This window comes from Capricornis sumatraensis, chromosome 6, assembly GCF_032405125.1.
Source record: "Capricornis sumatraensis isolate serow.1 chromosome 6, serow.2, whole genome shotgun sequence".
Lineage (NCBI taxonomy): Eukaryota > Metazoa > Chordata > Mammalia > Artiodactyla > Bovidae > Capricornis > Capricornis sumatraensis.
In genome coordinates this window covers 16,114,585-16,140,514 of record NC_091074.1, presented here as the reverse complement: position 1 = coordinate 16,140,514, position 25,930 = coordinate 16,114,585, and the positions used below count along the sequence as shown (strand labels likewise).

The window sequence follows — 25,930 nt, the reverse complement described above, 5'->3', positions numbered from 1 at the left end:
TTTAAACTTTATTTATTTTTAAAGAGTTTATTCAGCTGTGTCGGTGTTAGCTGCGGCACACGGGGCCTTTATTGCGTTGTGTGCAGCCTTTTGCTGTGGGCCACAGGCTCTCGAGGTATGGCGCGTGGGCTCCAAGGCATGTGGGCTAAGTACTTGCAGTGGTCCAGCTTAGTTGCTCTGCAACTTCTTCCCTGACCAGGGATCAAACCCTTGACCCCTGCGTCATCGCAGGGCAGATTCTTAACCACTGGACCGCCAGGGAAGTCCCAACAAAACTTTTATTAAAAAGTGCTGAAAGGTAAAAAGCCTATCAACCCTGAATTCTGTATCTGGTGAAGATATCTTACAAGGAAGAAGGTGAGACAACATTTTCAGATAAAAAGAAACCAAGAACTTGTCACTAAGAGACCTTCACTATAAGAAATGTTAAAAGAAGTTATTCAGACTAAAGGGAAATAATACCAGAGGGAAACCTGAATATTCAAAATAATGGAAGAATATTGGAAATGGTATAATTAAATAAACAAGCTATTTTTTCTTTTTAATGTCTTTAAAATATGTATGATTATTTAAAACAAAAACTATAGCACTGCCTTTGTGGTGTTTATGGTATGTGTAGAAATGTTACACAGAAACTATGTCATTAAAAAAGGGTGTGGGGTGGCTGAATGGATCAGTTCAGTTCAGTTGCTCACTCATGTCCGACTCTTTGTGACCCCATGAACCACAGCACGCCAGGCCTCCCTGACCATCACCAACTCCCAGAGTCCACCCAAACTCATGTCCATCAAGTCGATGATGCCATCCAGCCATCTCATCCTCTGTCATCCCCTTCTCCTCCTGCCCTCATTCTTTCCCAGCATCAGGGTCTTTTCCAATGAGTCAGCACTTTGCATCAGGTAGCCAAAGTATTGGAGTTTCAGCTTCAACATCAGTCCTTCCAATGAACACCCAGGACTGATCTCCCCCAGGATGGACTGGTTGGATATCCTTGCGGTCCAAGGGACTCTCAAGAGTCTTCTCCAACACCACAGTTCAAAAGCATCAATTCTTCGGTGCTCAGCTTTCTTTATAGTCCAATTCTCACATCCGTATAACTGGGAAAACCATAGCCTTGACTAGACGGACCTTTGTTGGCAAAATAGTGTATCTGCTTTTTAATATGCTGTCTAGGTTGGTCATAACTTTCCTTCCAAGGAGTAAATGTCTTTTAATCTCATGGCTGCAATCACCATCTGCAGTGATTTTGGAGCCCAGAAAAATAAGGTCAGCCACTGTTTGCACTGTTTGCCCATCTATTTCCCATGAAGTGATGGGACCGGATGCCATGATCTTAGTTTTTTGAGTGTTGAGTTTTACGCTAACTTTTTCACTCTCCTCTTTCACTTTCATCAAGAGGCTCTTTAGTTCTTCATTTTCTGCCATAAGGGTGGTGTCATCTGCATATCTGAGGTTATTGATATTTCTCCTGGCAATCTTGATTCCAGCTTGTGCTTCTTCCAGCCCAGTGTTTCTCATGATGTACTTTGCATATAAGTTAAATAAGCAGGATGACAATATACAGCCTTGACGTACTCCTTTTCCTATTTGAAACCAGTTTGTTGTTCCATGTCCAGTTCTAACTGTTGCTTCCTGACCTGCATATAGGTTTCTCAAGAGGCAAGTCAGGTGATCTGGTATGCCTGTCTCTCTGAATGGATACATAGACCTATACAGTTTCAGGATTTTTACATACTATGTAACATGGGCTAATGTTTAAGTTAACAGTATATATTATAATCCCTGGAGCAGAGTTTCTCAAACTTGGCACTGTTGACCTTTGGGCTGTATAATTCTTTGTTGTGAGAAGCTGTCCTGTGCATTGTAGGGTGTTTGGCAGTATCCCTGGTCTACCACTAGATGTCAGCAGTGGTCTTCTCCAACCCCCACTCATTAATAAATGTTCCTCGAGGCAAAATCACCCCTAGTTGAGAACCATTGTCCTTGTCACTTCAGTTCAGTAAAAGTAATCAGAGTCAGTTCAGTTCATTGGCTCAGTTGTGTCCAACTCCATGCGACCGTATGGACTGCAGCACACCAAGCGTCCCTGTCCATCACCAACTCCCGGAGCTTGCGCAAACTCGTGTCCATCAAGTGTGTGATGCCATCCAACCATCTCATCCTCTGTCGCCCCCTTCTCCTCCTACCTTCAGTCTTTCCCAGCATCAGGGTCTTTTCTAGTGAGTCGGCTTTTCACATCAGGTGGCCAAAGTATTGGAGTTTCAGCTTCAGCATCAGTCCTTCCGGTGAACATTCAGGGTTTGTTTCCTTTAGGATTGACTGGTTCGATCTCTTTGCAGTCCAATGAACTCTCAAGAGTCTTCTCAAAGTTCAAGAGCATCAATTTTGGTTCTCAGCTTTCTTTATGGTCCAACTCTCACATCCATACATGACTACAGGAAAAACCAAAGCTTTGACTAGACGGACCTTTGTTGGCAAAGTAATATCTCTGCTTTTGAATATGCTGTCTAGGTTGATCATAGCTTTTCTTCCAAGGATCAAGCGTCGTTTAATTTCATGGTGGCAGTCACCATCTGCAGTGATTTTGGAGCCCAGGAAAATAAAGTCTGACACTCTTTCCATTGTTTCCCCACCTGGTTGCCATGAAGTGATGGGACTGGATGCCATGATCTTTGCTTTTTGAATGTTGAATTTTTTAAGCCAGCTTCTTCACTCTCTTGTTTTCACTTTCATCAAGAGGCACTTTAGTTCTTTGCTTTATGTCATGAGGGTGGTGTCATCTGCATATCTGAAGTTATTGATATTTCTCCTGGCAATCTTGATGCCAGCTTGTGCTTCATCCAGCCTGGCATTTTGCATAGTGTATTCTGCATATAAGTTAAATAAACAGGGTGACAATATACAGCCTTGACATATTCCTTTCCCAGTTTGGAACCACTCTGTTGTTCCATGTCCAGTTCTAACTGTTGCTTCTTGACCTGTATATAGGTTTCTCAGGAGGCAGGAAAGGTGGTCTGAGCAATCACTTAAAAATGTTAAGAGATATGATTTAAAGTTAATATATTAAAATGCTGTTCTAAAAAGTAATTCAAAAGAAAGTGGGAAAGAAGAAATAGCAATAAAAAAATGAAGGGGCAAACAAAATAAAGGCTCTACTGAAATCCAGCAATATCAATAGTTACTATTACTGAGCTTAACACGCCAATTAAAACACAGAGATTGTCAGAGTGAATTAAAGGGAAAAAGCAAGGGAGTTCCCTGGTAGCCTAGTAGTTAAGATTCCAGGCTTTCACTGCTGAGGGCCTGGGTTCAATCCCTGATCAGAGGGCTGAGATTCTGCAAGCTGTTGATGCAGCTAAAAAAAGAAAAAGTAAGACTGAAGTATATGCTGTTTAAAGAGATGCAGTTTGTGTTCTTATTTTTGAATAATTTGTGTTGGAGTATAGGTTCTCTACAATGTTGTGTTAGTTTCTGCTGTACCGCGAAGTGCATCAGCCATTCTTGTACGTGTCCCCTTTTCTGGATAGCCTTCCCACTTACGTCACCGCAGAGCACTGAGGAAGGTCCCTGGGCTGTACAGTAGGTTCTCATTCGTCATCTGTTTTCTGCATAGTAGCAGTAGTGTGTATACGTCAACCCCAATCCCCCAGTTCATCCTACCCCCACTCTCCTCTTAGTGTCCAGTGACCCAGTTCCATTCCTTTTTACAGCCGAGTAATATTCCATTGTCTATATGTACCGCTGTTTTTCTTTTTTCAGCTCGTCCTATTTTTATTTGGAGGCTGTATTCAGAAGGGCCTAACTAGATAACTTTTGCATGAGTTATAAACTCTAGAGAGCCTGTTGTTATAAAGATAACTTTGTTTATTTGCACATTCATTCTTTTTTTTAAACTTATTTTTTTTTAATTGGAGGATAATTGCTTTACCGTATTGTGTTGGTTTCTGCTATACAGCACCACCAATCAGGCGTGTGTGTATGCCCCCGCTCCCTCTTGAGGCTCTCTCCCCCTGCATCCCACCCCTCTAGGCTGTCAGAGCGGGTGCCACAGAGCGCCGGGCTTGGCTCCCCGCGCTACAGAGCAGCTCCCCAGCAGCTGTTTTGGCACGTGGTGGTGTGTATATGTCAGTGCTGCTCTCTCGATTCGTTTCCTCCTCTGTATCCACAAGACCATCTATGTTTCTATTCCTGCCCTGCAAGTTAGTTCATCAGTGCCATTTTTCTAGATGCCATTTATACACATTAACATACTACAGTTATTTTCTCTTTGCATATAACAGGCTCACGGTTCATCCACCTTGTTTCAGCTGACTCAAATTCATCCCTTTTAACGACTGATATTCCATTGTGTACATGTATATATGTATGTATCACAGCGTCTTTATCCTTTCATCTGTCAGTGGACATCTAAGTGGCTGGTGACTGTAAATGTGTGCAGTGAACACTGGGGTACGTGTCTTGAATTATGGTTTTCTCAGGGTATACGCCCAGTAGTGGGATTGCTGGGTCATATGGTAGTTTTTACTCCTAGTTTTTAAAGGAATTTCCATACTGTTCTCTGTAGTGGTTGTATCAGTTGACATTCCCACTGAGAGTGCCAGGGGGTTCCCTTTTCTCCACATCTTCTCCAGCATTTGTAGTTTGTGGATTTTTTTGATGATGGCCACTCTGACTGGTGCAAGGTTGATAACCTCACTGTAGTTTTGATTTGCATTTCTCTAATAATGAGCAGTGTTGAGCATCTTTTCTTGTTTGTTGGGTGTCTGTACGTCTTCTTTAGAGGAATGTCTGTTTGGATCTTTTGCCTGTTTTTTGATTGGGTTGTTTGTTTTTCTGATACTGAGCTGCCAGTATATTTTAGAGATGAATGTCTGTTGGTTGCTTTGTTTGCAGTTATTTTCTCCCATTCTGAGGGCTGTCTCTTTACATTGTTTACAGTTTCTTTTGCTGTGCAGAAGCTTTTAAATTTAACTAGGTCCCATATGCTTATTTTTGGTTTTATTTCCTTTACTCTAGGGGATGGGCCATATCACGCCTTCTTTATCCTTTCCTTTGTTGATGACCATTTAGGTTGCTTCCATGTCCTGGCTATTGTAAATAGTGCTTCAGTGAATGTAAACGTGTCTTTTTAAAAAATCAATTATTCCTGGCTGTGCTGGGTCTTTGTTGCTGCGTGTGGGCTTTCTCTAGTTGTGGAGAGTGGCGGCTACTCCTTGGTTGCAGCATGTGGGTTTCTCGTTGCAGCAGCTTCTCTTGCTGTGGCCTACTGGCTCCAGGGCACAGGGGCTTCAGTAGATGTGGCGCGTGGGTTCAGTTGCCCTGTGGCATATAGAGTCTTCCCAGACTAGGGGTCAAATCTGTGCCCCCTGCATTGGTAAGCAGATTCTTCACCACTGGACTACCAGGGAGGACCTACATGTGTCTTTTTGAATTACGGTTTTCTCTGGATAAGTACCTGAGAAAGAAGTCAGTGGGATTTCTGGGTCATATGGTAGTTTATTTCAGTTTTTTAAGGAACCGTCACGTTGTTCTCCATAGCAGCTGTACCAGTTTCTATTTCCAGCAACAGTGCGGGAGGGTTTCCTTTTCTCCATATCTTCCTCATCGTTTATAGGTGATGGCCATTCTGATAGGTAAGAGGTAATATCTCACTGTAATTTGGATTTGTATTTCTCTGATAACTCGTGATGTTGAGTATCTTTTCATGTGTTGGTTGGCCATCTGTATGTCTTCTTTGGAGAAAGAGCTATTTAGGTCTTGTGCCCATTTTTTGATTGGGTTGTTTTGTTTGTTTGTTTGTTTGTTTTTTATATTGAGCTGCATTTGCAAATATTTTCTCCTACTCTGAGGGCTGTCTTTTCATCTTGTTCATGGTTTCCTTTGCTGTGCAAAAACTTCCAAGTTTCACTAGGTGCCGTTTGTTTACTTTTGTTTTTATTTTCATTACCGTAAGAGATGAATCCAAAGAGATACTGCTGCAAATTATGTCAGAGAGTGTTGTGCCTGTATTTTCCTTGAAGAATTTTATAGTGTCTGGCCTTACATTAAGGTCTTTGATCCATTTTGAGTTTATTTTTGCGAATGGTATTAGGTAGTGTTCTAATATCATTCTTTTCACATAGTTGTCCAGTTTTCCCAGCACCACTTTTTTAAGAGGCTGTTTTTTCTCCATTGTATATTCTTGCCTCCTTTGTCATAAATCGGGTGACCAGATGCACATAGGTTTATCTCTGGGCTTTCCGTCCCTGGAGTTGCACTGGTTTATGTTTCTGGTTTTGTGCCCGGACCATACCCTGTTGATTACTGTAACTTTGTAGTATAGACTGATGTCAGGAGGCCTGATTCCTCCAGTTCCGTTTTTCTTTCTCAAGATTGCTTTGGCTGTTCAGGGTCTTTTGTCTTTCCATACAAATTGTAAAACTTTCTGTAGTTCTGTGAAAAATGCTATTGGTAGTTTGGTAGGAATTACAATGAATCTTTAGATTGCTTTGGGTAGTATAGTCATTTTAAAAATATTGATTCTTGAAGTCTAAGAACATGGTATATATCTCTCCGTTTGTGTCATCTTTGATTTCTTTCATTAATATCTTATAGTTTTCTGCATATGGGTGTTTTGCCTCCTTAGGTAGGTTATTCCTAGGTATTTTATTCTTTTTGTTGCAATGTTAAATGGGATTATTTCCTTAATTTCTCTTTCTGATCTTTTATTGTTAGTGTATAGGAATGCAAGAGCTTTTTGTGCATTAATTTTATATCCTGCAACTTTACTAAATTCATTGCTTAGCTCTAGTAGTTTTCTGGTGGCCTCTTTAGGATTTTCTATGTATAGTGTCATGTCTTCTGCAAACAGTGACAGTTTACTTGTTCTTTTCCAGTTTTTATTCCTTTATTTTTCTTCTCTGATTGCTGTGGCTGGGACTTCCAAGACTATGTTGAAAAACAGTGGCAAGAGTAGACACTCTTGTCTTGTTCCTGATCTTAGAGGAAATGCTTTTGGTTTTCACCACTGAGAATAATATTTGTTGTGGGTTTGTCATATATGGCCTTTATTATGTTGCACGTAGATCTCTCTATGCCTACTTTCTGAAGAGTTTTTTTTTTTTTTTAATCATAAATGGGTGTTGAATTTTGTTGAAAGACTTTTCTGCATCTGTTGGGACGATCATGTGCCAAGAAGGTTTATTCTTCTGTTTACATTGTTTGACTGGCATATATTGAAGAATCCTTGCATCCCTAGGATAAATCCCACTTAATCATGGTGTATAATCCTTTTAATGTGTTGTTGGGTTTGGTTTGCTAGTATTTTGTTGAAGATTTTTGCATCTCTGTTCATCAGTGATTTTGGTCTGTAATTTTTCTTTTCGTCTGGTTTTGGTATCAGATGGCCTTGTAGAATGAATCTGGGAGTGTTCCTCCCTCTGCAGTTTTTTAGAAGAGATGCATTTAGAATATAAAGAGACAGATTGAAAATTAATGGGTGGAGAAAATTTGCCATGAAAATAATGAGTATAAAAAAGAAGTTGCTTTATTAATTTCAGACTAAAATGAAAAACTTCAAGACACAGAATATTATGAAATAAAGAGATCATTCCATAATGATAAAATTGATCAGGACAATATAATGATATATATTTTTATAGTCTAAACTGATGAAAATAAAGAAAGTTCTGTGGTCACAGTAGATTGTTTAAACTGCCTTCTCAGCAAGTAACAGAACAACTAGACTAAATAAAACAACAGAATGAGTAGAAAGAGAATCTGAACAGCACCATCTGATGTTCACTGAGTACTACTCCCGACTTCTGCAGAATAAAGAGTGTGCAAGAGCACATGGCATTATCCAAGAGAGAACAAACGCTGGGCTGTTAAATGAATTTCAGAGGCTTGAAACCATACAGAATATAATCTCTGACCACAGAGGAATTATATTAGAAATCAGTTAGTCCTGGTGGCTCAGATGATAAAAGAGTCTGCCTGCAATGCAGGAGATCCGGGTTTGATCCTGGGTTGGGAAGATCTCCTGGAGAAGGGAATGGCCACCCACTTCAGTATTCTTGCCTGGAGAAGTCCATGGACTGAGAAACCTGGCGAGCTACAGTCCGTGGGGTCACAGAGTCGGACACAACTGAGTGACTAGCACACGAGGTATTGAGGAATACCCAGAGTCTTTCTAGATTAAAGGAAATGCTTGTAAATAGTCTGTAAATCCGACTGGAAATTAGGAAATATTTTCAGCTGAATGATAATATCAAAATTTGTAGACTACAGCTAAAGCAGTGTTTAGAGAGACATGATGTTAAAGCACTGATATGAAATAGGAAAAAAGGTCTAATAAGCTCACCAACTTAAGCTCCAGCTTAAGAAACTGGGGGAAAAAATGAGCAAAGAATGAAAAAATAAAAAAATAAGAGCAGAAATCAATAAAATAACTAGAACTAGTAAGTTTAGCAAGATTGCTTGGTATAAGTGCTCAGGAACGAGTCAGTGACACGACTGAGCGACTCAGCACTGCACAGCACAGTCTTAAAACGAATAGAATACTTGGTAAGAAAGTTAAGAAAAGGGCAGGATCTGTACACTGAGAAATACAAAACATTGCTGAGAGAAGTTAAAGGATATCTAAATAAATTGAGATATATGTTCATGGACTGGGAGACCATATGGTTAATAGTGGACGGAGTTCTGTAAGGGACCCAGCAGTGAACATATTAGGCTTTGTGGGGCATGCAGTCTTTGTTGCAGTTACTCCACTCTGTTGCATCATGAAAACATAATACGTCAGTGAGTGAGTGGTGCTGTGTTCCAAAGGTGTTTTATAGGAACACCTGAATTACTGTGTTTCATCTTACTGTATTTCCTAGACATTGCATTTTGTTCACAGATTGAATGCTTGTGGCAATCCTGTGTCGAGCAAGTCTTTAAGTGCCATTTTTTCCAACAGCTTTTGGTCACTTCATATCGCTCTTGTGTTTTGGTAATTCTCAATATTTTGAATCCTTCACTAGCAGAAAGATTATGACTCACTAAAGGCTCAGATGATGGTTAGCATTTTTTAACAATAAAATATTTAAAATTAAGATAGGTACTTTTTAAATTTTAAAGACATAATGCTGTTGCAAACATAATAAGCTATAGTATAGTGTAAACATAACTTGTACAGGCATTGGGAAGGCAAAAAATGTGTGACTCGCTTTAGGGGACTGTTCATTTCATTGCAGTGGTCTTCCAGGTGAGCACTGTCTTCAAGGTATGCCTGCATTTACAAAACAAGTAAGGGACTGGATTTGGGTTGTGGAGTGTAGTTTGCTAATTCTCTCCAAGCTGGTTTATCGATTCAGTGCAGCTTCCTGTCAAAATTCCAGTAGGTGTCTTTGTGGAAATTGTCAAAATTATCCTGAAATTTTTATGAAACTGCAAAGTTACTAGAATGGCCACAACAGCTTTGGGGAAAAAGAAATCTGAACGATTTACAAAACTTACTCTCAGGCTGCAGTCTTGAGAAAATGTGATATATTGCATAAGGATAAATATAGTGATACATGGAACAGAACAGAAGGTTAAAAAAGAACTCTTGCCTCTGTGATCAGTTTTTGCCAAAGGTGCTGAGACAAATCTCTAGATAAAGGATAGTTTTTTCAACTAATGGCATTGGAACAATTGGATGTAAAAAAGGTAGATCTAAACTTTTATTTCACAAAAAATAACTGAAAATATAGACCAAAACATAAGAGCTAAAAGTGTAAAACTTCTTGAAGAAAGTACAGGAGAAAATCTTTATGACCCCTGACTAGGCAAAGATTTCTTAGGTATAACACTAAAAGTGAATGAAAGCAGATGGTGATTCCTACTATTGGGTGTGGATGGAGAGGTATAGACTGTAAAAATGTACTAGGAATTTTTGCGAAAGATGATTGAAATGTTTATGTTGATTGTGGTGGTGTTTTATGAGTGGGTACAGCCGTCAAGAGTCATAAAATCGTGTCCTCTAAATGGATCTAGTTTATTTTTCATATAAAATAGTAAAATCTCAGTAAAGTTGACTTAAAAGAAGAGAAAAAAACAACTTGATGTAAAGGTTAAGTAGCTGATTAGAGATAACTAAAAATGATAATCTAGTGATCTGGAATATAGATACTCAAACAGGACAGAGAAAGACGGAAGATGGAAAAAATGATAGAGAAGGTAGATGCATGCATGGATGGTAAAAGAAGAAGGTTCAATATTTAGTAAATGGAAATTCAAGAAGATAATAGAGAAGTTGTAAGAAAGGCAGCATTGAAATACATGCTAGTGGAGATTGTCATCTTCAAAATCAGAAAGTCACAAAGCCTTAGACTAAGGTATCCCAGAAATACCACATGGGACAATGAAAAGGAAGTCTTAGACATACTGATTTCTGCTATCGAACAGTAAGGCAAAGAGATATCACAAAATTAACCAAAGAGAAAAGACAAATTACATATGTGGTAAGACAAAATTAGAAGAGAAAAAACAGTTTGAATAAATTAAGCATTTGTTCATGATAAAAGCTCTTAGCAGAGTTGAATTTGAAGGGAATTTATTTAATCTAATAAAGGGTAACTACAAAAGTAAAAACATACAAAACGCAAATCTTTCATTATTCCCTGTAAGTTCAAGAGTGAGACAAAGATTCGCTCACCATCATACACCTAGCTGCGGAAGTCAAGAAGGGAAATAAAAGGTATAAGGATTGAAATGAAGAAACAAATTGCTGTTAGTTGTTGATTATATGTTTCTGTACATAGGAAACTGAAAGAATCTTGAAACTGTATGCATTTCTCTACACCAGACACAAATTTGAAGACATACAACTAAAATGCATTAAAAAATAAGGTTCCTAGGAAAAGATATGCAGGATGTTCATTGAGAGAATTTTATAACTTTATTGAAAAAAATTAAGATTTAAAAGTGGAAGGATACTATGCCCAGAGACAAGGAAATTAGATATTATAAAGATGTCATTGTTTCCAAATCAGTCTATATAGTCAGTGCCATCTTTCTAAAATCCCAGTGGGATTTTACATGGAATTTGATAGAAAGTTACATTAAAGGGGCAAAGGATCAAGGGAAACCAAGAGTCTCTTGAAGAACAAGAAGGAGGGAAGAGGATATAGGAGACTTGGCCTCCTGAATGCCAAGCTTACTCTAAAAGCCGGAGACTCACTGCAGCTAGGCCAGTGGGACGGATGCAGGCCCCACCGTGTGCGGAAAGTTACTAGGAGGTTTGACACAAGTGGTGTTGCAGGTCAGTGAAGAACCACGGCGTTCTCTAGAGCAGGAAACCAGTAAGGAATGCCTAGCAGTAAAAACACTCAAAATCATTAAAAATCTACGAGTTGAAAATGGTTCCTCTGGGGAAGGAGAATTAGATGATAGATGAGCAGAATACTTTCTTAGTATTAAGCGGTTATTGCTTTAAGAATGCTGTTAACAGGCTTTCCTCATTTTTTCTCCTTTTTTAAATAACAGAAATGAGCAAGGGATTTGATGGAGATAGTGGCATTATTCTGTTCTGGTTAAGTATTATCTGGAATTGCAGTCTTCTTATTGCTATACTTTGAGTACCATTAATAAAGTAAATGGTACCCAGATAAGAATGAATGAGAATAATTAATATATTTAATTTGGATATAGAAAACTAAAGGAGAATCAGCTATCTTTCATATATTCCATAGGCTGCTGTGTGAAATAGGGAACTTGTACTGAAATCATGGTTAGAAAATAAAATACAGGAAGTTACTGAGCAATAAATTTTCCTCAATATGAGGAAGAACTTTCCAGAAACTAGGGATATTTCTTTTTTTTGAAAAATTATTGACTCTTTTAGAAAGTATCTTTTAAATTAATAATGTGCATAAGTTTGAACAGTGAAAACATTTAATTAAAAATGTTACTGCATCTTCTAAAAGGTTTTTTCAAATACATTTACAGTATATCAGGGGGCTTCCTCAGTGGCTCAGCAGTAAAGAATCCACCTGCAGTGCGGGAGACATAGAAGACTCAAGTTCAATCCCAGGGTTGGAAAGAGCCCCTGGAGTAGGAAGTCCCCACCCTTGACAGGTTCCTCTCTTCCATGGACAGAGGAACTTGGCGGGCAGTAGTCCATAGGGTTGCAGAGAGTCAGACACAACCGAGCAGGACCACGAGCACAGTGTATTAGACATGCTTTGGCTTATCCTCCTGATACTACGACCCGTGGCCAGTATGTTAGGCTGACTCTGACTTCCAGGAAAAGATCAAACTTTCATGCAAAAAGCTTTTTACAGTCTTTAAGTGGCTTTCATTTTTCATGTTAGAAATAAGTTGTCGTTTGATCGTTTTATAGTGTGTACTTTTGATCCTTAGCTTGCTGAGTCTGAAATTATTTCACTGACTCATAAGTATAATCTTTCTCAGTAGTAAGCTGTTATTGCTTGAAGAATGATGTTAACAGTCTTTCCTCATTTTTCCTCCTTTGTTAAACAGCAGAAATGAGCAAGGGATTTGATGTAGATAGTAGCACCATTCTGCTCTGGTCAAGCACTATCTGCAGTTGCGGCTATAGTGCTGCAGTTCCTGTCGCTGTACTTTAAGGGCACCACTGGTGCCCAGACAAGAATGAATGAGATGATGCTCATGAATATGATTAACATATTTAGTTTGGATAATAGAAGACTAAAGGAGAATCAGCTATCTTTCATATATTCCATTGGCTGCCTTGTGAAATAGGGAAATCATGGCTAAAAAAAAATAGAGGAAGTCACAGAGCAATAAATGTTGCTCAATACGAGGAGGAACTTTTTAGGAGCTAGTGATACTTAGCCCTGTAAGAAGCTGGCTCTGAAGAATGGAGCTCGTGTTTTCTGAAAGTGTTTAAGGAAGGCTAGGTGTCCTCCTATTAAACTCCTGTGAGATGGTGTCTTCATTGTATGAAAATGAATCTCTAAGCTCCTTTAATAGAAGTTTTTAGATTATTTTCTGAGATTGAGGTACCTGCTTAGCTTTAAAGTATTTTGTGTCTTTCAGATCAGTGAATGGAGGTTAAGCTATGTCAATAAGGAGTTTGCTGTGTGCCCCTCTTACCCTCCAGCTGTCATAGTCCCCAAAGCCGTCGACGATGAGGCACTTCGGAAGGTAGCCACATTCCGCCATGGAGGCCGCTTCCCAGTTCTCAGCTATTACCATAAAAAGAATGGAATGGTAAGTGAACAGTAAATACTGCTCCGTGGTCAACTGGAAGATTTGGTTTGAGGTTCTTAGAACTGTTCACCTTTTCTGTGTACCTGTTCACTGAAGTGATTAGTCTCTCCTGCCAGGAATTTGACTTCTGTTTAAACTTTCGGGAATCAGGAGTAGAATGTTTTCTGTGATCAGGATATGACTTTGAATTCTTTCCATAATGCTGCTTAGCCTTAGAAAAGCCCAGGAACGCTTATCTTCAGGACTCAGGACAAAGGGAACTAATGTTATCTGACACTGAAAATGACACTCTTTGGTAGCAAACAAACTTCTCTGACTGAAATAATGATCTGACACGTTTTTTCCACACCCCTGGCTGTGCCTTGCAGCACGTGGGGTCTCCATTCTCCCAACCAGGGACTGAACCTGCACCCTGTGCAGTGGATGCTCCGAGTGCTAGCCACTGGACTACCGGGGGAGGCCCTATGATACTTTAATTATTCTCACCAGACTGCAGACATTTTTATTTTCAAAAGGGAGGCGAGTGACACATTATCATTAATCACAACTTAAGTAAATACAGGAGTCGACCATTGAATAGGCAGGTGTTCATTGTGTATTTGTTTCCTAAATATTTTCTGAATTCATTTTTCTCCTCGTGTTTTCTCTCAGTCAGTAAACTCTGCTTCTCATTTTGCATCCAGTAGTAAATTAGTGAATAAGTTATAGCTATTTTCCTTTTTCCTCTGAATTGTGATATTTCGGATAAAGAGATTTTTTTTAATTAGGTCACCTATCTTGTTTGCTGAGCAGTATTTCTCTTCAACTAGGGTTCACCATAAAGCATTTTAACAACTCAGAATATATTATTGTTCAGTTACATGGTAAATGCAGTCAGAGTTTGCCATTCTGGATGACCTTCCTTATGTTAAATTTCAAAGTAGTTAAGATAACAGTATATATTATGGGATGAGATTAAAATAATTCCAGACCATTCACCAGGGAAGAGATCAGTATAATAGATGTTGCCTTCTTGAGAAAAGTATCAAATAACTAAGATCTTATGGAAAAACCCAAAGGAGCTTTCTGACCAACCTAGTATATAGTTGTTGGTCTTTGGAGATGAGTGGTTAAGTCCTGGAATATTGAAAGAGAGCCACTGGAGAATAAAGAATAGATAACAAGTAGCTTTCAAGACATTGAAAATGATTCCCAAAGCAAGCTTAATAGTGTATAACCTTTTTAATTTTACCACTGGTTCCTTTTCTCTTTATAATTCTTGATAAAATCTGCCAACCCTAAGTTTACGTAGCTGAAGCAAAAGTTTCCTGGTGTCTAGGCCATTATTATTGTCTTAATTACGGGCCTGGATCTACCGGATGACTAATTCACTGACTAAGTGAACTATAATATTTGATCTTAAAGAGGAACTATATTATGTGAAAGTATTTTGACACAGTGGGAAGAAAAATCATGTAAGAATGCCAAGTCTTTCTAAATTCCATATATATGCGTTAGTATTGATGTATGGCAAAACCAATACAATATTGTAAAGTAATTAGCCTCCAATTAAAATAAATAAATTTAAAAAAAAAGAATGCCAAGTCTTATTTTTGTTTTACTGTTTTTAAACTGTTGTTAATACGTAGAAATATTTCTTCGTTTCAGGATTGAATTCATCTCTGAAATGACACAAAACTGTTTTTTGAGACATTCTTAATCTAGCTTAATTCATTTCTGTTTTCAGGAACTTTGAAAGCAGCTATTACTAAATTTTAGACTCTGTTATCCTTGCAGGTTATTATGCGAAGTGGTCAGCCACTCACTGGCACAAATGGGAGGCGCTGCAAAGAGGATGAGAAGCTGATAAATGCCACCCTCAGGGCAGGAAAGCGTGGCTACATCATTGATACTCGGCCTCTGAATGTAGCTCAGCAGGCTAGAGCCAAAGGAGGCGGCTTTGAGCAAGAAGCTCATTATCCCCAGTGGAGGCGGATTCACAAGTCCATTGAGAGGTAAAAGATTCAGGAGACAGTATGGACCCTTATTTGAAGCTAATCAGAGTGGGTGAGCTCTTAGCTGTTGGAAGATCACAAGTTTTCAAAGGAGCCTTCATATTAGGTTGAGTCAAAAACTGGCTGGGTATCTTGCCCTTGTGTTCTGTGAGATAAGCAGAAAACTCGTGGTAGATGCTCACAAGTGAGTTTTAGTCGAACAGCATTTTTTCCTCTCTTAGCTCTGAAATTTCATCACGTGAGATCTCTTCTGCTTTAGATCAGTGGTCACCAAACCTCCTGAAAAGAGATGCTACAGACCAACTACATTTTCCTAAGTCAAAAATACTTAGACATTTAATTTCCCCATACTCCCTTAACTTCCACATCTTGTTTCCTCCACCTGTATCATCTCATTTATGCTTGCAGTTAATGGTTTAAAATTGCTTCTGGGAGGGTGAAGGGGTGGGAGTTGGGACTAATAATTCGATCTGAGCTGGCCTTGGGTTCTCTGCTGACAGTATAGGGGTCCAGAGTGAGCCCATGGGAGTAGGGTGCTGACGTCAGGGGCGCTGTCTCTGACCGGTCACAAAGTGCACGGCTCTGACGCTCTCCCCAGTCAGATAATTTTAAATATTAGTTTCATAATCCTAAACCCTATAAATTATTACATAGCAAGGTAAATATTTTTAGAGTATTTTGAGCTGCTCTTGCTCTTGGATATATTGGAGGCTGAGTTTTTTATTTGGTGTCTTCCTTCATTGTTCTGTCTTCTGTTATCTTTTTTTCTTCTTATTTACTTTTTCTTATTTCTCAAAGGTATCACATTCTTCAGGAGAGCTTAATCAAACTCGTGGAATCTTGTAATGACCAAACACAAAACATGGACCGATGGCTCAGTAAACTGGAGGCCTCCAACTGGCTGACTCACATCAAAGAGATTCTGACAACTGCCTGCCTGGCTGCGCAGTGTCTTGACAGGTAAGTACTAGGGTTCTGGTGTGGGCAGCTCCTGCCAACTAGGCTTGCTTCCGTCCAGACCTGTGTTTATGTATCGGGTCACCATGTGTGTCTGTTCTGTAACTTATGTTCGTTGTTGTTTAGTTGCTAAAGTCATGTCCAATCCTTTGCAACCCCATGGACTGTAGTGTGCCAGAGTCCTCTGTTCGTGGGATTTCCCAGGCGAGAATACTGGGGTGGGTTGCCATTTCCTTCTCCAGGGGATCTTCCCGACCCAAGGGTTGAACCTGCATCTCCTGCCTTGGCAGGCAGATTCTTTACCACTGAACCACCAGGGAAGTCCATCTTATGTTCACATTATTTTATAAGATAGTCAGTGCCATTCAGTATCTGTGACATTTATGTGAAGAGTCTGGCATTTAATTGTTCATGTACATACACATGTCATCCATGACACAGATTTTTTAAGTACTCAAGGACCTATTTTTTTCTATACAAATCCTTAAGTTGTGAATCTAACAATTTCTATTTTCTTAAACTGAAAAATAATGAAAGGAAGTTTCAGAGAGCTCTTGCCCTGTGAAATTTGGGACTTACCATGCTTCCATATTTTCCCCAAGGGAAGCTCTCTTCATGTACCTTATTTAGATCTGAACCTACCAGACAGAGCAGAATGCAAAAGGCTTTCAACTGTTACTCTCAAGAAATGTTTATTATTAGCAGTCAGTTGACAGTGCTGGGAGTGTCCCATTAGTTCTCTGGATTTTCCTTACAGGGAAGGAGCATCCATACTGGTCCATGGAACAGAAGGAACTGATTCCACACTTCAGGTTACCTCCCTGGCCCAGATCATCTTGGAACCAAGAAGCAGGACCATCCGAGGCTTTGAGGCCTTAATAGAAAGAGAGTGGCTGCAGGTGAGAAAAGCTGTTCTGTGCACAGAGGAGCTACTCGTAATTGATGTTTGATCCTGGTTTGTGGGAATGGATACATGAAACTTTGATGGATTCAGACGTCCACTTTTCTGGGGGACAGCTCCTCTATCTTCCTCTTAGTAAATGTCTGGGATCTTTACTGCCTCTCCACTTTTGTCTCCCTCTTTGCTCGTATTGTTCGTTTGGCACTTTATTCCCCTAGCAAACGCTTGTTAGTTGTCTCTTGTTACCTACAGGGAAACACAAAGAGTGTAAAGCACGGTCTTGTCTCACAGAGCCTAGTCTGTTTAGAGGTAAAAGACACAAACCAGCGTGTGAGGAGGAGTGGGGACTTGTAAGCAGGAAGCGTGTGCTTCAGTGCTTCCTGTCTTCTCACCTGGCTCCATCATGCCTTCTCCCCCAGCCAGGCGGAAGCCCTTCTCACCCTGTGAGACCCAGCTCACTGTCGCTTCATGGAGTCTTTGGGACCCTAACTTCCTCCACAGATAAAATTCATCCCTTCTGTCTTCTCACCTGGCCCCATCCTGCCTTCTCCCCCAGCCAGGCGGAAGCCCTTCTCACCCTGTAAGACCCAGCTCACTGTCGCTTCATGGAGTCTTTGGGACCCTAACTTCCTCCACAGATAAAGTTCATCCATTCTTGTCACGCTTTGTTTCCCGAACTAGACCCAAGTACAGTGACGTCTTTGAGTTCAGAGAGCCTTGCCAAGTGCAGCTTTTACTCCTTGGACACAGCACAGTGCTGGCCTATGAGATGCTGAAGGGCAGCTAAAATAAAGGTCTCGTAAAATAGACGGAAATCCTCCAAGCTAGAGATTAATTCAGATGTTTGTGCACTGTGTCACTTAGTATATAACTGTGATTGAAAGCAAATGTTTAGATATAACTTGGAAGGAGAATTCTCTCTCTTCTAGCCCTTCCAGTTACAATCCATGTTTATTATGTGTTAATGCTGTTGTGTTTACCACATCCACCCACCCTGACAGCGGTCCTTTAAGTCAGACCATCCTAAGTATATGGTGATCTTACACAGCTACATTCCTTGTGAGCATAGCAAACAAATGCGCATGATTTCTGTGTGTGCTCATCCGTGTCCGACTCTTTGTGATCCCATGGACTGAGGCCACTTGCCAGGCTTCTCTGTCTACGGGATTTCCCAGGAAAGAATATTGGAGTGGGCTGCCATTAAAGATCCAAAGATAAAACAAGTCTGTGAAATACCTAGAAGGATGTAATTGCAGGGATAACATCAATACTCAGGTTCTGGGTAGGCCAGAGAGCCAAATGATTTGAAATTTTCCTTTGGTCAGTAGATGGCAGACTCTTCAGTTCTTTTGTTGAGAAGAGGGAAACTAAGGAGAGCTTTGTCTCTAATATAAAAGTATTCCTACAGATGTCTTCATGACAGTAACTTCTTTTCATATGTTCAGTTCAGTTCAGTCGCTCAGTCCTGTCTGACTCTTTGTGACCCCATGGACTGCAGTATACCAGGCCTGCCTATCCATCGCCAACTGCCAGAGTTTACTCAAACTCATGTCCATTGACTCGGTGATGCCATCCAATCATCTCATCCTCTGTTGGCCCCTTCTCCTCCTGCCTTCAATCTTTCCCAGCATCAGGGTCTTTTCAAATGAGTCAGTTCTTCCCATCAGGTGGCCAAATTATTGGAGTTTCAGCTTCAGCATCAGTCCTCCCAATGAATATTTAGGACTGATTTCCTTTAGGATGGACTGGTTGGATCTCCTTGCAGTGCAAGGGACTCTCAAGGGTCTTCTCCAGCACCCAGTTCAAAAGCATCAATTCTTCGACGTACGTGACTACTGAGAAAACCATAGCTTTGACTAGATGGACCTTTGTTGGCAAAGTAATGTCTCTGCTTTTTGTCATGCTGTCTAGGTTGGTCATAACTTTTCTTCCAAGGAGCAAGCATCTTTTAATTTCATGGCTGCAGTCACCATCTGCAGTAATTTTGGAGCCCCACAAAATAAAGTCTGTCACAGTTTCCACTGTTTCCCCATCTATTTGCCATGAAGTGATGGGACCAGATGCCATGATCTTAGTTTTCTGAAGATGACTTAATATCAGGAGTGACCTGATGAAATCTGTCTATGAGAAACCCGTATTTATCTTTATGTAGTGGTGACGTTTATGGAGCTTACTCCAGGCTACAGCACTCTGGCTGGATAGAAGGGGAGAGCTGACCTTTATTTTGTACCTGCAGAACTTAACGTTCTTTGACTTTGCTCCAGATTTCACCAACCTAGTGAGATTTATATTATGTTTATTATTACAGAAGTCCATTATTCTATTTGATATTCCAAGAACAACCACAGCTCTTATGGCTAACTGTGTAGCCTTGTTAAGTTCTGGGATGGCCAAAAATTTCGAGTTTTTCCAAACTTTTTGGTCAGCCTGATATTTGGAAATCTTGTCTTTTCCCTTAGTGGAAGGTTGTCTATCTGTCACCCAAATCATAGGATGTTCTGTGTAACAGTTTTGTTGCAGCTGTGTGAAACTGTTAATAACATGCCGTAATGTGGTCTCACTAGGATATGACTGCCACCTTTCCACCTTCCCTCGTAGGCTGGTCACCCATTCCAGCAGCGCTGCGCACAGTCAGCCTACTGCAATAGCAAGCAGAAGTGGGAGTCACCTGTGTTTCTTCTCTTCTTGGACTGTGTGTGGCAGATACTTCGTCAGTTCCCTTGTTCTTTTGAATTCAATGAGAATTTCCTCATCATGCTCTTTGAGCATGCCTATGCCTCACAGTTTGGAACATTTCTGGGCAACAATGAAAGTGAAAGGTGGGTACACTGTTCACGTGGGGGCCATTTTCAGTCGTTTTGGTTATTTCCTAAAAGAGACGAGGATTCGCTTCTGTTACCGTTATCGATATTTAAAAGATGGTGGTGGTCACCGTCAGCATGGCTGAGAGCCCTTCTGTATGAGTCCGGATGCTGCATGCTTATTACGAGCCTGTCACGTGCTAGATGGGAGCATGTCCTAGATTTTGTTCCGTTAGATCAGAGTGAGTCCACACACTGATTAAAAAGCTTGGAGTAAACTAAGCAACCATTAAGATGTTACTTTCCTTTTATAAGAACATAGTATGTGACACCTGTAAGAAGCTTAACTGTGTAATCTAATTCTACCTTCCATGCAGTTTCATAGAGTAAAAAGGTAATATCCAGAGAAGTTAATGATCGTCCAGGGACACCCAGCCATTTGGCCACCAGAAGTATGGCCACAGTACAGGTCTTCCTGCTCCTGTTCTCGATTGTGTCTCTCATACCAAGAAACTGTCCTCAGGCCCAGAGTGCAAGTCTCGCTTCATAACCCAGATGCCATCAAGTGTATAGGTTTAATTAGAAGATTCATATCAGAATGATCATTAAAAGATGCTTAACTGGTCATCTTCTCATTTGGGTTCAATCTAAGGGCTTCCTCTGCGTGAGAGACAGGATTGGTCTCTTGACTGGTAGCTGGCATCGTGTAGCTGACTAATAAATGTAAACAATTAACAGTCTTCACAAAAGAATGGAATCACTGAGTCTTTACCAGTTTAAAATTCAAGCAGGACATTTTTCTTTCTTTTTTACTTTAAAGCTGAATTGGCAAATATTTCAATATCAGATTTTCTTATAGATTCTTGTGGGGGAAAATTTAGAACTATTTGCTCTAGAAAATTCTGTCACCATAGTTTTCTCATTGTGTTTTGGCGATAGTTAACTGAAGCCACACGATTCACCTGATCAGTTTGACTAATTGGTGTGTCTATATTTTATACTGCTCTGTATCCCAAGGGTATTTGCTCTGAGTGTTTTCTTTGATGATAGTATGGAGCTGAGATAGGATTAACTTGTTCAAGTTGAAATGTCTTACTGTACTGCTTGTCACACCACAGGCCCATAAACTGAGACAAGTTGTCAGGGCAAAGACTAGCAACTTTATTAGAAAAGCCAACAGAGCAGGAAGATGGTGTATTAGTGTCCCAAAGAAGTGTCTTGCCTGGGTGTGGATGCTGGGAACTTTTAGAAAACAAAGCGGGGGAGCTAAGGAGGCAAAGTTGGAAAAAGTGGCTTGTTTGAAATGTTTCCTGGTTCCAGTCAGATTTGGGAGGGGATGTGTTAACTTCTTTTCTGCAGCCATTCACTGGTGAGCCTGGTAAGGATGTTTCCTGGGAGCAAAACGAATATATTTTAGCTGAGCATTCAGACATGGAGGCAGGGTTCCCAGAGATGGGCCATTATGTATGCCTCAAGCTATAAGCAGCATCTTTTTAGTGATTAACTTGTGGCCAAAGGAATCGAATACAAAAATTAAAGTAAAAGAAACAGATCCAATACGGAGCCAGATTTATTTACTCGTTATAGGTCTGTTGAGATTTTCTGTTTCTTCAGTTAAGCTAATTGTTGACAGTTAAAAATGCTGACAAATATTTCAATTTGACAGCATTTTGTTCCTCTGCTAAAAAATCTTGTGTTCTGCCTTCCAATGTACAGAGAAAAGAAATGGTCCTAATAGAAGCAGCATTTAATAGTGGTTATCATACATTAATTGGTTTAACAGCAGTTTTCTTTCTTGATCAGATGTAAGTTGAAGCTGCAGCAGAAAACGATGTCTCTGTGGTCCTGGGTCAACCGGCCCAGTGAACTGAGTAAGTTCACCAACCCTCTCTTTGAAGCCAACAACCTTGTCATCTGGCCCTCTGTTGCTCCACAGAGTCTTCAGCTGTGGGAGGGTAAGTCAAGCATCCTTTGCAAACCCTTTATTGATAGTCCAGGATGTTCTCTTGACTGCCTGTGGGTACAAGCGTAAATGGATACTGCTGTTTATATCAGATATTTTCTCAAGATAAGAAGGTACATTACTTCTTTTTATTGTGATAAAAACACAAAATTTACCAACGTAATACTTAATTGTACACAGAGATGGTCAAGTGTATCACATTGTTGTGAAACAGGTCTCCAGAACTTTTCTTCCTGTAACTTGACGACTCTACCCATTGAACAGCAGCTTCTCAGAGTCCCTGTCCAGCCGTGTAACTTGACGACTCTGCCCATTGAACAGCAGCTTCTCAGAGTTCCTGTCCAGCCCCAGGCAACCATCACTCTGCTTACTCCTGCTGCCTCATCTAAGTGGATCCAAACAGTGTTTGTCCTTTTGTGACTGCATTTTTCACTGAACGTAATTATTGTGCTCAAGGCTTATCCATGTAGTAGCGTGTGATGGGATTTCCTTTTTAAGGCTGAGTAATTTTTCATTGTGTATACATTTGGCTTATTCACTCATATGTCAAAGGACACCTAGGTTGCCTCTACGTTTTGGTCCACAGGCATGCAAATATCCCTTCAGGACCCTGCTTTTGATGCTGGAATTGCTGGATCATACAGTAATTCTATGTTCAATGTTTTGAAGAACAGCCATACTGTTTTCCATAACACTCATACCATTTTACAACCCCATCAGCAGTGGACAAGGGTTGCAGTTTCTTCACATCTTCGTCGATACTTATTTCCTGTTTCTCCCCCCATCTTTGATAGGTCATCCTAATGGGGGTGAGGGAAAGTATATTACTTTCTGTGTAAGAAAGTGATGGATAGTTGGGACAGGAATAAACTGTAAGCTCTGAGGAGATGCTTTCTGTTCTCTTTATCAGCTAGTCTTTAGGACAGATTCTTCTGTTAAACGCTGTTGAAGGGTTAATGAGCTAGTCCATTTTAGTAAGATTCCATAAAATGTACATAATGTCATCCATCAAGGTGGTGATGCAGATGTCTTGTTTAAGTGGAATAATCCCGACCTGATTTTCATGTCTAAAGAAGAGTTTTTACCTGCCTTGCTTTCAGATTCTGAAGCTTATCTCCTTAAATACTCAATGCAGTCAGTTCAGTCGCTCAGTAGTGTCTGATTGCAACCCCATGGACTGCAGCATGCCAGGCTTCCCTGTCCATCACCAACTCCTGGAGCTTGCTCAAACTCATGTGCATTGAGTTGGTGATGCCACCCAACCATCTCATCCAACTCTGTTGCCCCTTCTTCTCCTGCCTTCAATCTTTCCCAGCGTCAGTCTTTTCCCATGAGTCAGTTCTTCACATACCTTAAATACTAAAGCTTGTTTTTTAAAAAATTACCAAAAACCTATCTAAAATATATTATCTATTCGTTACACAAAGGGTATAACATACCATTTAATTTCTTTTTAATCAATTTGAAGGTGGTTTTGGAGAAGGCAATGGCACCCCCACTCTAGTACTCTTGCCTGGAAAATCCCATGGACAGAGGAGCCTGGTAGGCTGCAGTCCATGGGGTCTCGAAGAGTTGGACACGACTGAGCAGCTTCACTTTCACTTTCCACTTTCATGCATTGGAGAAGGAAATGGCAACCCACTCCAGTGTTCTTGCCTGGAGAATCCCAGGGATGGGGAAGCCTGGTGGGCTGCCATCTCTGGGGTTGCAGAGAGTCAGACACGACTGAAGCAACTTAGCAGCAGCAGCAGCAAGTACATGTTTAGTCATCTTCATGTTAAACAAGGGCATACACACAGGAATGGCAGCTGTTTGGTAAACTCAAGTACCGTCCACGTCCGTTATTTTACTGTGTTCTCCTGTGTGAGACTCCCAAGGGCAAGTCTTTTGTGGGAACTGTCTGCCCACTTTATGTGTGAGGGGGCTCGGGTTGCCTTCCTTTCTGGGGTTGACACGGAGCCTGTCTCTGTCACCTCTCTGGCTGTCAGCTCTCCTGGCTTGTTCTGCATGGGATATCTGTCATTAGCTGCCTCCTTCCCGCTCAGCCTATGCTTCTAATCTTACCGGTCGAGGTGTCCCATGTTTGGCCCTGTGGGAAAGTGGCCTCAACCTTAGAGCCTCCCGGGGCTCTGAGCCTCCGCTCACTGTTTCTCCTTACTCGTGTAGTCAGTCACAGGTGCAGGAGAAGTGACCGCTTAAATGAGAGACAACAGCTCTACTTCTTGTTCAGGAACTCTGAGACAGTTTACCTAAAAGACACTGTCATGTTTAATAACAGAAATGAGAAGCTAGTTATTTGGGAGGAAAGGCAAACTTGAGAGCCAGATGGCTCCTGAAGGACAGTTTATCTGGTTTTTACAAAACCTCATCGAAAGTTCAGGGATTCAGTGATAAAAGAAGATTTCTTACATGGATGTGCTCCTGCTGCCCCATTAAGGACAAGGTTTCCCTGTATGTTTAGTGCCTCCTCAGCTTAGAACTGGATGAAGTGCTAAGTTGGATAAAAATACTCTCATGGTAAGTACATGGATTGTAGACCACCACCACTGTGGCCTTAAATGTCTCTCTGCTGTTTATATCTGCACCGAAGTTAACCATTAACAGTAAGTAACTCCTGTATTGAACAGGATTTTAAAAATACATGCAATAGAAAAGTCAACAAGGTCGGCCTTTAGTCTCTGTTTCTATCTCCCTTCTTTGATAAGAATGTAAGTAGTATCCGGACACATACAGAGGGACTCTCTAGGGTGCATGGCAGTTTGGTTTATGGAAAGTGTTCTGATAACTCATAAAAATCTTTGTGAATGTACCAGCTACTGGTAAGTTAGTTGCTAACTGGTACATGCATGCTGCAGTCTGGAAGTATTTGTACCTCCTGATTTGAATATGTTTGAGCCATCACTTTGAGCTGATATCAATAACATATATGTATGTACGGGAGAAAATGTCTTTTTATCCATAATAAAAGGATAATTAATGTTATCTGGGGGAAAAAGCAGTTGCCTACAGAATTGGAAGACGGTCTGTTAAGAAACAGAGGGAGAGAGAGAGCTGAAGTTCCTGCTTTTTAAACAATTTGTGTGGCCCTGCTTTTGCTCTAACTGCCACTCTCCCTCTGAAAATGATTCCACACCTATAGGAGGTCTTACAGGTCTGGATAAAGTTCTGTGATTGTTTAAAAAAAGAATATTCGTATTGTGAAACTGTGACGTTTATGGCATTGTAAATGGTTAGTTTGTATTCCTGAATATAACCAGAACTGCGTTTTGATCTATTTCATAATGTTATGGGGTTTTTTTGAATAACAGGCACATACATGGTGACTTCTTGTACACTATTCAACTGTACTCTTTCAGTACCTCAGATTGCTGTACATTTTAGAGTATAATAAAACACAGATGTGAATTGTGAAAAAAGAAGAGGGTGATAAGACATGGGATTATGTATTAACCACAACAAGTATAATGCTAACCCATGGTGTGCATCTTTTTCCCTCTGTTCTTCTTTCGTGGATTCAATAGGTATTTTTTTACGCTGGAACAGATCCTCCAAGTATTTGGATGAAGCATATGAAGAAATGGTTAACATCATAGAATACAACAAGGAATTGCAAGCGAAAGTAAATCTCCTTAGGAGGCAGTTGGCAGAACTGGAGACTGAGGATGGGGTGCAGGAGAGCCCCTGAACCCTACCCACCGCAGCCCTTGCAGAACCGTGCAGAGTGGTAGCCCACCTCTGTCTCCTCTGCCCTCAGTTCACCGTCACACGTTCAGCCTTGAACGTAAGGCTTTAGAAGTGAGAACCTTCTAATGTAATGGACTCCTCAATACTTTATGAATGAAACTTACTATAATTACTCATGTTACACGTGGCCTGTTGGGGCTCTCCACTTTGGGAGCAGGAAGGAGGTGCTAGTCATTTTATGTGAAACAGGTGACCTATATATTTTATGCCATTTGTGTTATACACCATTTCATTGTAAGCTTTTCTCTGCATCTACTTTGTAAACAGTGCTCCAGACCAGTGAAGGATATGACTATTCTCTTTAGAGAATATTTGTTAGTTTAAAAAAGGATCAGACTTTTTAAGCACTCCAAATATAGAAATGTTTTTC

At 40.4% G+C, this 25,930-nt stretch overlaps 1 protein-coding gene across 1 annotated transcript in view; it reads left to right on the top strand.

Moving 5' to 3' along the window:
- Nucleotides 1–25,519, top strand: part of MTMR9 (myotubularin related protein 9) — a 58,366-nt gene extending 32,847 nt beyond the window's left edge. The window contains exons 4-10 of the mRNA XM_068974503.1: nucleotides 13,027–13,200; nucleotides 14,977–15,194; nucleotides 15,993–16,154; nucleotides 16,909–17,050; nucleotides 19,651–19,871; nucleotides 21,657–21,808; nucleotides 25,338–25,519. Coding sequence (XP_068830604.1) covers nucleotides 13,027–13,200; nucleotides 14,977–15,194; nucleotides 15,993–16,154; nucleotides 16,909–17,050; nucleotides 19,651–19,871; nucleotides 21,657–21,808; nucleotides 25,338–25,501 — 1,233 coding nt within the window. The 3' untranslated portion in view covers nucleotides 25,502–25,519. The remainder of the gene's footprint in view (nucleotides 1–13,026; nucleotides 13,201–14,976; nucleotides 15,195–15,992; nucleotides 16,155–16,908; nucleotides 17,051–19,650; nucleotides 19,872–21,656; nucleotides 21,809–25,337) is intronic.
- Nucleotides 25,520–25,930: the final 411 nt, after the last annotated feature.